The following is a 13,764-nucleotide window of genomic DNA, read 5'->3' as shown; positions in this document are numbered from 1 at the left end:
CTCTCAGAGGTACAGTTCCACAGGTGCCCACTCTCTGAGGTACAGTTCCACAGGTGCTCACTCTCTGAGGTACAGTTCCACAGGTGCCCACTTTCCAGGGTACAGTTCCACAGGTGCCCACTCTCTGAGGTACAGTTCCACAGGTGCCCACTCTCTGAGGTACAGTTCCACAGGTGCCCACTCTCTGAGGTACAGTTCCACAGGTGCCGGCCGTGTTAATAATGAAAAGATTTATGATTTTGCTACACCAAATTCACAAAGCAGATCTACCCCACCGCTTCCCATGTGAAAGCAAAGCTCAAGCTATTGATATGGGAACACAGAAAATGAATTGCTTGTAGTGAGTTGATGAATATGTCTTTTTCTACACAAGATGGTGACGGAGTTGGGAGAGGGACTTCAGATACCCACTCCACAAAGCCTCCTTATGGCTGGAATCCACGACTACACGGTGACAGTTGTCAGAGTAAACGTGAATGGAAATTTTGACATGGTGCTTAAAATGGTAAATGTTGACACAAACGTGTGAACAAATATCGGGACACAGGAAATAAGCTTTATGGACAGGAAATGTGTTGCTCTCAGCAAGATTTTATTTTAATAATGTACATTTTTTTCATTTGCTCTTGGGTAACACTAGGCATGTGTCTCCCATCCCCAGTTGCCCTGAGGGTATTTAGAGTCAATCACACTGTGTGGGACTGGGGTCACATGTAGGCCAGACTGGGTAAGGGTGGCAGTTTCTCTTTTCCCTAAAGCGGTGTCAGCCTTAGCTGACTCTCACCTCTGAGTTAGCAGGTTGTGGGTTCAAGTCCCACTCCAGAGATTAGAGCACATAATCTAGACTGACACTTCAGTGCAGTACTGAGGGAGCGCTGCAGTGTCGGAGGTGTTGTTTTTCAGATGAGACGTCAACCAGAGGCCCCGTCCGCCCTCTCAGGTGGATATAAAAAAATCCCAAGGCACTATTCAAAGAAGAGCAGGGGAGTTCTCCCCGCTCTCCTGGCCAATATTTATCCCCCAACCAACAGCACTAAAAAAAAAATGATCTGGTCATTGCTGTTTGTGGGAGCTTGCTGTGCGCAAATTGGTTGCCATGTTTTCTACATTGCAACATTGACTACACTTCAAAAGTATTTCATTGGCTAGGGGACATCCGGAGGTTGTGAAAGACGCAAGACTTCCTTCCTCCCTTTAGGAAAAGAAAGGGCGTTGTCTGAATTTAACATTACAGTAGATGAATGTGAAGGTAATTGGTGAGTGCTGAATTCTGTCCTTCCAGAGAATGGGCCAGTTTTTTTAAGCAGTTCTGTCATATTTGATTGACTTGTTTGGGGGAGTGGGATAACTTGTCATCAGTTCTCAAATCTCGCGAACCATCCGGAACTGCCAAGAATAAACCCAAGGGAAGTGAAGCTTCATGAACTGAGCGAGCGCTCGCTGGCTCTTTTCACCGGGAGAGGAAGATCATTCTGCGGTGGCTGAACATGGGGGCAGGGAGTCTGCTCCTATTCCTGCTCTTGGCGGTCCCCGATCCCGGGGCAGTGCACGGGAAAGTGGTCCGGAATTTCGATGAATGCAGTTGGTTCTTTCAGGACAAGATCCCACCGCAGGGATTCACCTTGAGAAGCCGGGTCAAAATCTGCCAGCGGTACAAGAACCACTATCACTACGGGACCCTGTACCGCACAGACCTGCGGATCCCGGTCTATTCCGCTTACAGGTATCCCTGCTCCATGGGCGTGAGTGAAGGTTACAGACCCAGTCCCTGGTTTCATGAACCGCAGGTAAAGAAGCCCCAGCCTTGTCTGGATACACCTGATGTGGAGATGCCGGTGATGGACTGGGGTTGACAATTGTAAACAATTTTACAACACCAAGTTATAGTCCAACAAGTTTATTTGAAATTCACAAGCTTTCGGAAGCTTCCTTCTTGCCTCCGAAAGCTTGTGAATTTCAAATAAACTTGTTGGACTATAACTTGGTGTTGTAAAATTGTTTACAATTGGATACACCTGTTCGAGGTGCTACTGTACATTGTATGAAACACAGATCAGGAAACAAGATTAAATATTAGACGAGGGCACAAATCAAAAAAAAAATTAAACCCGCTGCATTCTTCATCAAAATAATCAAGCGAGAGAAGTTCGGCCGACTCTGAGCCAAACCTGCAGTCAGGCAAAACTGTTTACATTCCTGGGACCCATTCCAACTTGCCAGCCCTGTTTAGCAGACAGCTCTGAACCTGCCTGGAAGCACTGTTTTGTCTCCTAAAAGTTAGAGAGTGAGGAGGGGCAGAATCTCCTGCTTCTAAATTAAGAGTACGGTTTACGATGTACCCCCTTCCCCCCCATTTCCTTCGCCCCACCATTGGTGGCCGTGCCTTCTGCCACATATTCTGGGATTCCCTCCCTAAACCTCTCAGCCTCTCTCTCCTTCCTTTGAGACGCCCCAGAAACAGAGAGAGGGAGAGGTATACAGAAACCAGATACTGAGAGAGACAGGGAGGGAGAGGTATACAGAAACCAGATACTGAGAGAGACAGGGAGGGAGAGGTATACGGAAACCAGATACTGAGAGAGACAGGGAGGGAGAGGTATACGGAAACCAGATACTGAGAGAGAGAGGGAGAGGTATACAGAAACCAGATACTGAGAGAGACAGGGAGGGACAGGTATACAGAAACCAGATACTGAGAGAGGGAGGGACAGGTATACAGAAACCAGATACTGAGAGAGGGAGGGACAGGTATACAGAAACCAGATACTGAGAGAGGGAGGGAGAGGTATACAGAAACCAGATACTGAGAGAGGGAGGGACAGGTATACAGAAACCAGATACTGAGAGAGGGAGGGACAGGTATACAGAAACCAGATACTGAGAGAGACAGGGAGGGAGATACCGAGGCAGAGATTTTAAAAATACGGAACGACAGAGTTGTGGAAGATGAATAGAAAAAAAGGCACAGAGCGAGAGATGGAGAAATAAAGATAGAAACATAGAGAGCGGTGCAGAGGGATGGAGTTGCAGAAAGCGAGATGGAGGGAGAGGTACAGAGAGAGACACGCAATGATATATATATATATATAGAAGCTTGTGGAAAAGCTTGTGGGATTAAAAATAAAATCGTTGGACTATAACTTGGTGTCGTAAAATTGTTTACAATTGTTAACCCCAGTCCATCACCGGCATCTCCACATCAGATATACATATATATAGAGAGAGAAAGACAGACATAAATATATATATATATATATATATGTAGAGAGAGACACACACCAAGATATATACACACAGCGAGAGTTTAATTTCCTCCCTCGGCCCTTGTCTGTGAACATTATTACTGACAGGACTCTAACCGGCTTAAAACACTGAGGGGACAGGAGCCCCATTGAATCTCCTCCCACCCGTTCCCCACTATTAATAACTCGAGAGACTCACACGGTCTAACGGGAACAGAGGCACCAAAACCGGGGGCCAGGGTGGAAATGAAAGTCCCGGGTTAATAAACAGACATGGGCCCCCATTGGGTGCAGCCTGTTGGAGGAGGGTCCACCTCTGGAGCAAGCTCTTGTCCAGAGGGAATCCTCCTCCGAAAACTCTCCTTCCAGCTTTCAATTCAACAAATGTCCACAGGAGGGAGTCATGATGTGGAGATGCCGGTGATGGACTGGGGTTGACAATTGTAAACTATTTTACAACACCAAGTTATAGTCCAACAATTTTTATTTGAAATCTACAAGCTTTCGGAGGCTTCCTCCTTCGTCAGGTAAAGTTGGACTATAACTTGGTGTTGTAAAATAGTTTACAGGAGGGAGGAGAGAGAGAAAATACATTGGTTAAAACAAAGCAAGAGATTCATACCCAAAAAGGCACAGCAGGATCCCAAGGCTCCCCCACCCAGTTACATGGGTCAATCTCTCAGCAAACACCATTTACTCAAACAACACCCCCCCCCCCCCAGTTATAAACCACAGAATCTAAAGAGTAACAGATTGAGAGACATTGAGGGGACACACACACAGTCTCACACACACACACAGAGTCACGCAGAGAGACACACACAGTTACACACACACAGTCACACACACACAGAGTCACACACACACAGAGTCACACACACAGTCACGCAGACACACACAGTCACACACACAGTCACACACACACACAGTCATGCAGACATACACACAGGCTGAACTGTAAGACCAGACTGAAAGATGTTCTGTCTCCTTCACTGGAGGATCATCCACATCATCACTGGAGGATGGGAGAGGGGGGGGGGGGTTGTATTGGGGACACACCCCCAGATGATTCTTTGCCTATGTTGGGATGTCTCTCTCTCTCTCTCTCTGGGACCCTGTCCATTGTAATGTTAATCCAGGCTGCCCGGGGGAACTGGTTCTCCCAGGGACCAGAGGCCTTGTATTGGGACGTCTCAAATGCCACAGACTTGGTTTCTGATTTGAAACCTTTAACTTCAGTCCTTGTTGGGAAAATTACTGCAGTTTTAAACTCAACAGTTCCAACATTTATTGTTTCCAAATCAGACAATTCCTGAAACAGAGAGAGAGTCACATTTTTTTTTGTTTCAAAAATATACTTTATTCATAAAATTTGTAAAGATACATACAGTACAATTGCCATATCACATTTCAAACATAAACAATACAGGTCATACAGTTTGCAAGATACATACAGTACAGTTCAAATATGGTTCAAACGAAACAGTTATACATTGTACATGAGAATTACAGTTCATGATACTCTAGGGTGCGTCATTGCATTATAATCAATACAGGTTATTGATTACAGATACATTATAGGTACATTACATTTCATTTTATTTCATTCATTTGTCATTTTACTTTCTGCCCGAAGGCGTTTTTCTCTGATTCCAGCTCCCTCGACACAGATATACATATATATATATATATAGACAAAAACACAAAGCTATTTTTTGTGGGGATGAGGTGATGGTTTGGTTAGGGTTACTGGGTCATTGTGGGGTTACTTAGAGAGAGACACAGACAGACAGACAGACGGAGAAAGAGAGAGAGCGAGACACACACAGAGACAGTGAGAGAGAGACATACAGAGAGACATAGAGTCGCAGAGAGAGATAGAGAGAGAGGCACAGAGAGAGACACACAAAGACAGAGAGATACAGTCATACAGAGAGAGAGACATGCAGAGAGATAGATAGAGAGAGAGAGTGAGACACAGAGAGTGAGAGAGACAGAGAGAGACAGAGACAGAGAGAGATAGAGACACACAAATAGAGGCACAGAGAGAGAGAAAGAGAGGCACAGAGAGAGAGAGGGAGAGAGGCACAGAGACATAGAGGGAGAGAGAGACAGTGAGGTACTTAGAGGAGAGAGAGAGAGATTCAAAGAAAGAAACACAGAGAAAGAGACAGAGAGGCACAAAGAGGCCTTATAGAGGGTGCAGAAGAGATTTAGTAGAATGATTCCAGGGATGAGGGACTTCAGTTACGTGGATAGACTGGAGAAGCTGGGGTTGTTCTCCTTGGAGCAGAGAAGGTTGAGAGATTTGATAGAGGTATTCAAAATCATGAAGGGTCTAGACAGAGTAGATAGAGAGAAACTGTTTCAATTGGCGGAAGGGTCAAGAACCAGAGGTCATAGATTTAAGGTGATTGGCAAAAGAACCAAAGGTGACATGAGGAAAAACTTTTTACACAGCGAGTGGTTAGGATCTGGAATGCACTGCCCGAGGGGGTGGTGGAGGCAGATTCAATCATGGCCTTCAAAAGGGAACTGAATAAGCACTTGAAAGGAAAAAATTTGCAGGGCTACGGGGATAGGGTGAGGGAGTGGGACTAGTGGATTGCTCTTGCATAGAGCCGGCACGGATTCGATGGGCCGAATGGCCTCCTTTCGTGCTGTAACCTTTCCAGGATTCTATTTCTATGATTCCTCAAAACCTAATTCTTTGACCAAGCTTTTGGTCACCTGTCCGAATATTTCCTTATATGGCTCGGTGTCAAATTTTTGTTTGACATTCACTCCTGTGAAGCGCCTTGGGATGTTTTAGTACATTAAAGGTGCTATATAAATGCAAGTTGTTGTTATCCAGGATGGGTAAGGAGTGTCCATGTGGTGTCAAACCGGAGCGATGTGAGAGTACACAAGGGAGTCTCACTCCACTTCGCGTGGCTGTCAGGTCAGACGCGGACTCCGGATGTACACCGCTAGGGTGGCTGAGATCACTTTGCGCTGACACTAAACTTATGATGTGACCTTATCCTAAAGCTGTAGTCTCATAGCGGTACGTGTACTGTGCGATGTGCCCTTGGCCGACGAGGGAGTCGTAAAGGATCATTTGACGAGTTTGCATTTCTGGAGCACAGCTTCGCCTGACATGAAGACATGTTGGGAATTTCCAGGGGTTTGGATGGAAAATTACAAAGAGGGAAGGGTTAATTTCTCGAAATGCATTCCCAATGGACGAGGCAAGTTTACAAAGCGACATCTGTAACGTTAGGTGCACCTGGCACTGAGTTCAGTAGGGTTGCCAACTCTGGTATTTCTGGAAGTTTCATCACAAGACCCCCCCGCCTCCAATCACCCCACCCAATCAAACAGCGTATCTTCCCCCCTCCAATATTTTTTATAACTAATAAATGGAAGTGTTCAAAGGCAATTAAAAAAAAACATTCTTTTAACGCCCCTATGATTTTTCTCCAGGGTGATGCTCCCAGCAGTGTCCGGGAGATTAATTTTTAATTCCTGGAGACTCCAGGGCAATCCTGGAGGGTTGGCAACCCTAGAGTTCAGCCATAAAGTGCGCAAACAGAGAGCTGCTGCCCTAGTCAGAATGTCTGCTTTCCCATCGATATTAAGAATTTGGGCGAGTGTCCCCTTTGTAGTTTGTTGATTGGTCTGTGGTGTTTTTTATTTTGTTTTCAGGACGTGGATGATTTTAACTGGGCTCCACTCAGTGCCCATCCCCATTGACGGAAAAGTTCTCCTTATTTCACATTAAAAACCTATGAAGCAAAAGAATGTTCTAAAACTAAGTAAAACATACAATTATCAATACAAAATATTCAGGGGGAACATACTCCCGTCTCCCGCCATTTGGCCCATCGAATCCGTGCCGGCTCTGTGCAAGAGCAATCCACTAGTCCCACTCCCTCACCCTATCCCCGTAGCCCTGCAAATTTGTGTAGTGGCTTTCAGGACTTCAAGATGTCCCGGAGTGTTTCACAGATAATGGATTACTTTAGCACCTTACCAGGGTATGGTTATGATCCTGGGGTAGCAATCCTGTTTCAATTCTGCCATAGCAAATTGTATAAATTGAATTTAATTAATCCAGTAGTCTGTGGGCTGGCAACTCAACTGGTTCACTAACGTCCTTTTAGGAAAGGAAACCTACCGTCATTACCCGACCTGGCCAATATGTGACTCCAGTCCCACACCTGATTGACTCTTAACTGCCCTCTGAAGTGGCCTAGCAGACGACTCAGTTGCATCAAACTGCTTCCTTATCTAACCTCACTGTTTGAGTACCTTCACCACATGGTCTGCAGCAGCTCAAGAAGGAGGCCCACCACTCACCTTCTCAGGGCAATAAATGCCCGGCCTTGCCAATGACGCTCACATCCCGAGAATGAAATCAAACCAGAGTAGAGCTGGTCTTTTGTCACAAAAACCCAACTGGTTCACTAATATCCTTCAGGGAAGTGACTTGCCACACCTACTCAGCGTGACCCTAGTCCACACGATGCAGTTGCCTTGTAATGCCCTCTGAAGTGGCCTATTGAGCCACTCAACTGTAAAAGTAATTGTTCGGGAAAAGGAACCACCACCATCTTTTCTGGGCAACTAGGGATGGGCAATGAATACGGCCTTGCCTGTGTTGGCCACATCTCAAGAACAAATATTTTTTAAAAAACGTTATGTTGGCAATGCGTGTGTTTTGAGGGCGCTATATTAAATTTGCTGCCTGAATCCCTCTACGCCCAAGCGTATTGATTACTGGGAGGTCTGGTTGCAATGAACACATTGTAAAGTCTTAATTTTGCTAACACTTTGATCTGCGTTGATTACAGATCGATGATCAAAATGCCTCGGATAAAATGAGAAGTAGCAGTGCAGGTTCCAGTAACAAGCAGGCGATGGATGAGGATTACCAAGACTCGGGGTATGATCGGGGTCATCTCTACCCATTCGGACTGAATGGGAAGGAGAGCGCCACAGCCACCTGCACCCTCACTAATGCAGTCCCCGAGGAGCATGGAGCCAACGTCAACTGGTATCAGGAGGTGGAATCTGTTGCCCAGAAGTTAGCACAGATATGCCACAAGTCAGGCCGGTCGATGTACCTGGTGACGGGCGCTGCCAATCCCACAAAGACCAAACTGAACAATAGGGTCTCGGTGCCTGGACTGGTCTGGACGGCACTTTGCTGTACATACCCACGGGATCAGAATAACGATCCCTGTCTAACTGACAACGTGAGATCAGAGGGACAGGATGTGCTGACATACAACAAAGACTTTTCTTTTGCATTCACGAAACAAATGAAACCAGAACTTGACACAAAACATGCAACTGTGAGACAGCTGCAGGAAAAACTGCGAGTGGGCAAGTTATTTGACCGCTGCAGGGGAACAAGCATAGACGATGAAGCACAAACCTTCAAAGAAGTGGAAGGGTTGATTAAGAATAAAATAATCGATCCTGTAAACAACAGAGGAAGTTCCCCACTACGACCGATCGGCTATGAGGCAGCCATGGGGATCTTTCAATTCATTTACTACAAGCTCCTCGTTCCTGGTGGAGCCATGGTCCAAGCAGTGTCAAGTGGCACAGTAGAGGTCGCCAAGGTCGTCGCTCCGATTTTCCTCGGTGTCCTCACGGTTGTTGGCATTCTCACCTTAAATGTGTTTAGCATCCTCATCGATAATAGCAGGCACCTCTCCGGCTTGTAACTGAAGTTAGGGCCAGCATCCTCTATCTCACCAACATTATTAAAGGTAGCGCTAGTGTAATCCCAGGGTTTGTCACGGTGAGCAAGACCGCTATCGGTGGTCTTCCTATGATTGCCAGGCGCCTCGCAAGTCTGTGGCATTTCCCAGAAGACACTCTAATCATTTCAGGGTCAGGAGGCATTTTTGGGGACTTCTTGGAGCACACTTAATTTTTAACAGCGTCAAGAGGCAATTTACCAAAAACTCTTCTTCAATCCAAAAAGGCCTGTGAACCGGTCATGAGTTCATTTTCACAGCAACCCTGTAGTTTTGTTCTCAACTAGCCATAGACTTGGGGAATTCTGATCTCAAGCAATCTATTATCTCAAAGAATTCTCTTCCGAGGAAATGGAAAGCCTAGTCTTCCCAACCACTCCAGAACTCCAGAGAATCCTGCATTCAGTTTGCCAAAATAACCCTTCTCCGGTGTTTAGAAGCCTGAGGCAGTAAGAGAGCCAACAGCTGTGGGTCCAGGTATTGGGCTTGTTAGCATCTGGTCATGGGACCACTTATATAGAAATATATAGAAGTTGCAACATGGAATTAGATCATTCGGCCCAATCAGTTGGTGTTGGTATTTACCCTCCACATGAGCGAATAGTCCTATTTACATTTACCCACCCTCTTCCCATTTCCCTCCATCCCTTTTCTGACATCCACCTATCCAATCTGATCTTGAATGTTGACATTGCTTCTGCCTCAACCACTAACTGTGAATTTCGCAATCTCCCAACTTTTCATGTAAAGAAGTTTCTCCTGCCCCCTGTTCTAAATCTCTTACATTTAATCTTGTATCTATGGCCCCTCGATCTAACCCGTTCAACCACTGGATGCAGTCTGATTCTGTCTACCCTGTTCCATTCTTTCCTAATTTTAAATCGCCTGTAATCTGTGTTGTTCCAATGAAAAAAGCCCCAATTTCTCCCCATCAACCATGTCTTGTTACCTCCTCAAAGGCAAGAGTCATGGAACCAAGGCAGGTAGGTGCAGTTAAGATACAGATCAGCCATTATTTAATTGAATGGCAGAACAGGCTCGAGGGGCTAAATTGCCAACTCCTGTTCCTATGTTCCAAAGAATTCTATAAGGTTTGTCAAGCGCGATTGTCCCTTTTGAAATCTGTGCTGGCTACTTCTATTTTCACTTTATTTAGAAATGTGGTAATTTCATCCTCTAAAATTTGCCCCACTGCAAATGCTAAACTAAGTGTCCTCTAATTGCCCTGATTAGCTCTGTCTCTGGGTGCTACATTGGCCACTCTCCTGACCTTCTGCAGTTTCCTGCCTCATCCCCCTCAGGATCCTGGGATGTGCCCGATCGGGCCCTGATGTTTTATTTACACCAACCATTGATCAAGCTACTCACATGGCGTAGCTGCCATGACCGACATTGCATGTCCTCATTTTTTTTGAGCTGTTTCTTCTGGAAATGTGCCATTAATGACTGTGGTCCGGAGGGCAGATGTATCATTTGTCCCTCAGTTCAGGTATTTGAGACTAAAGAAAAAATACGGGTGTGATACTTTTCATTAAATCTGACGGGTTCATGGAAAAGGGAAAATATTATGGGGGGCAAAAGCTCTCAGAGGCAGTTAAATTTGTCTTTGCCGGTATAGCGAAAAAAGCTCACAGTGTATTGGCAGCCCGTTTTACACTGGACCCGATGTTTTTATCCCATTGACTTCAATGCCAGGCTGCTGGTTCACAATGAACCCATTTCACAATACTCACGAAGAACAATTTCACCCTCAAAGTGCCAAATATTTCAAAACAAAACAGTCCATGGCAAGTATATTGTGAATCTACCAATACCAGTAAGACAGTGTGTTATAATTGGAAGATTATGGTAGGCAGGGTGAGTGTCCAAGATACTGAAGATCAGTACTCGGAGGGAATGGATCCCAGCTTGGAAAGGACTGTGTAGACGGGCTAACGTGAGATTGTGGAGAGGTGTAAGGCCATCGGAACAGATGGATCTCAGTAAGGGCAGTATTAGAGCAATTCCGATTCACAAATCCTTACTGTGCTCAGCGCATATAGTTCAAAGCTTTTTTCCAGTGTAGAGTTTGTCATCTCAGTTAATTGTGTGTGCGATAGAGTGTGTCAGTGTGAGTGTGGGAGGAGGTGGTGAAACTGGTCAAAGCCAGTAGTATGATACTGGCTCATAGAAAAACGGTCGCGGTGTAAAACCGGCTGCCGATTCGCTATGAACCTGTTTCGTGCTACAGCCATAGACCAGTTTCACCCCCCTGCATGTGTGTGTGTGAGAGTGAGTGTGTTTATGTGTGTGTGTGTGTGGTGTGGTAATAGCATGTTCCAGTGGTTTTGTCTCAAAGGTTTTGAACGAATATCACAGGTGTTTGTGAATGGCTGCTCATGGAGACTCCACCCTCACAATTATTGCTGTTAATTGAAAAATGTGTAACATCTTGGTTTGTGATGTTGTATAAAATGTGCACTTGTGTGTTTACAAACTAATCTTTTATATTCCAGAACAAAACAGAATGCTATTCCTAACTGGTTATGATACTAACATTTGGATCAATTTATGATTCGTAACAAGTTACTTCAGTGTATTGCGATGAAGTGTGCAACAATCAAAAATAAATACATAGTTCCTGTTCATTTTATGTCTTATTTAGAAGTCCAACTACCTCCTGCCTTTTGGCTCCACTTAGTCCTTACTCATCTATTGGCATTCTTGATCTTATTGTCTTTTCCCATTTCAATTGGAATTCCCACATCTACTCACTTGCAATCCTTACCTCCAAGATACTTACTCTTTTGTGTTCAACACATCTTTTTCCCCTCAACAACTCTTAATTCTTTATAAAGTTCAAGTCCATCCAAGACTTGATAACTGCTTCCATATCTGAGAAGGCTTTGACATTGCCTATGTTACACCACTGGACAGGACACAAGAAATAACTCGTTAACTGACCTTCTCTCTGTTGAAACCTTTCTTGCCTCTCTCTACTTTGTCGATGCCAGTATGGTCACAGCACAACTGAATTTTCTTATTTCCCATAAGCTCCAGATCCACCATCCAACGTTCTCTTCCTGCTTCTTGAATTCTCACTGTGATAAAGACAAGGGTCATTGCACCATCTCCTATTCTACCCATTTTTTCCCAAGATCTCAAAATTGTGGAAACCCTTCCCTTCCTTTCACATTCCAGATACATTTAAATTCCAAGCTTGCCATTTTTTTTTCATTCATGGGATGTGGGCGTCACTGGCGAGGCCGGCATTTATCGCCCATCCCTAATTGCCCTTGAGAAGGTGGTGGTGAGCCACCTTCTTGAACCGCTGCAGTCCATGTGGTGAAGGTTCTCCCACAGTGCTGTTAGGAAGGGAGTTCCAGGATTTTGACCCAGCAACAATGAAGGAACGGCGATATATTTCCAAGTCGGGATGGTGTGTGACTTGGAAGGGAATGTAGCAGTGGTGGTGTTCCCATGCGCCTGCTGCCCTTTTCCTTCTAGGTGGTAGAGGTCGCGGATTTGCCTAATCAAAATAGTTTTCAGATCTGGTGGAATCCTGGTGGCACTTTTCAACCATAGGAACATAGGACATAGGAACAGGAGTTGGCCTTCCAGGCCCTCGAGCCTGTTCCGCCATTTAATTAGATCACGGCTGTTCTGTATCTTAATTCCATCTACCCGCCTTGGTTCCGTAACCCTTAATACCCTTGCCTAACAAAAGTCTATGGGCGCTAAAATGGGCCGTGTAGAGCCCGTTGTTTCGGCACTACGCAGCCTCTCCAACGTCCAAGATGGCGTCTTTGGCTGCACACGCACGATTCCAGCATGATGTGCGCCGGATGCCATCTTGGTATAGGAGTTAGGGCATGCGCAAGTACTGAACGCAGGAAGTATGTAAAATGGGGAGAAGATGCGTGCAATCAGTGTGCAACGCTGACTTAAAGTGATAGACGCTCAACTCAATGCACAGTCTTAACTACGACCACCTGAACGTTTCTTACAGTGCATGGAGAACCCCCCACCAGCACTATTTAAAGGGACCATGCTTCTGGCTGCTGGTGGAATAGGAAGTGTTTTCCGAAGCTCCCTATACTTACTGAGAGTTCCTAGACTACATTTGAGAGTGGTTTGGCAGGTACTGCCTTACGGTTCGGAAAGTTACAACCGTGGTTGAACAACATTCCTGGCAACCATGGGTGGTCTGCTACGGCTCCCTCTGGGCATTGAGCACAACTGGGAGCATGCAGAGAGGCCACATACAGCACGTCAAGCTGCGAGGAGAGGGAGGAGGAGGAGGTGCAGGGCACTGAGCAGGAGGCCGTATCAAATGAGGGCCTTCCGGAACCAATTCTCTTTTCTCAACATGACCGAGGAGGATTGCATCCGACGCCTGAGGTTGACCAAGGAAGCCATGACCGAGATCTGTCAACTGGTGCGGCCACAACTGCAGCCTCAGAGCAGGGCGAGGTCAGCATTGCCTCTGGCTGTGGAGGTCACCGTGGCGCTGAATTTCTATGGCTCAAGATCATTTCAGGCCTCTGCTGGCGACATGTGCAGCATCTCGCAGTATGCAGTGCACTGCTGCGTAAGGGAGGTCACAGGCGCACTGTACCAGATGAGGAACGGGTTCATCACCACTGTTCCCTCTAAGCTGCGCGCATGCGCAGTCGCACAGCAGTCTGTTGTTTGCCGCGCACTTATTCATTCCATCCGCGCACCAAACCTGGGCCATGAGGTGTCATCATCAGTCACACCCGGCTGACTATAAATAAACGATCTTGTTG

At 45.9% G+C, this 13,764-nt stretch overlaps 1 protein-coding gene across 2 annotated transcripts; it reads left to right on the top strand.

Moving 5' to 3' along the window:
• The first annotated feature begins 1,245 nt into the window (after window positions 1–1,245).
• Window positions 1,246–11,615, top strand: LOC137324130 (uncharacterized). 2 transcript variants are annotated; one of them, XM_067988267.1, is made up of 2 exons: window positions 1,246–1,787; window positions 8,078–11,615. In XM_067988267.1, the coding sequence occupies exons 1-2, from the start codon at window positions 1,488–1,490 to the stop codon at window positions 8,957–8,959; spliced, it is 1,182 nt and encodes a 393-aa protein (XP_067844368.1). In that variant the 5' UTR covers window positions 1,246–1,487; the 3' UTR covers window positions 8,960–11,615. The 2 variants fall into 2 exon arrangements, with proteins under 2 accessions (XP_067844368.1, XP_067844370.1); XM_067988269.1 differs by having other exon boundaries at window positions 1,486–1,723.
• The last annotated feature ends 2,149 nt before the right edge of the window (window positions 11,616–13,764 follow it).

The sequence above is a fragment of the Heptranchias perlo genome, chromosome 8 (genome assembly GCF_035084215.1).
Source record: "Heptranchias perlo isolate sHepPer1 chromosome 8, sHepPer1.hap1, whole genome shotgun sequence".
In the NCBI taxonomy this organism is placed as follows: domain Eukaryota; kingdom Metazoa; phylum Chordata; class Chondrichthyes; order Hexanchiformes; family Hexanchidae; genus Heptranchias; species Heptranchias perlo.
Note: the sequence above shows the minus strand (reverse complement) of the source record. Positions and strands in the feature narration are given on the sequence as shown.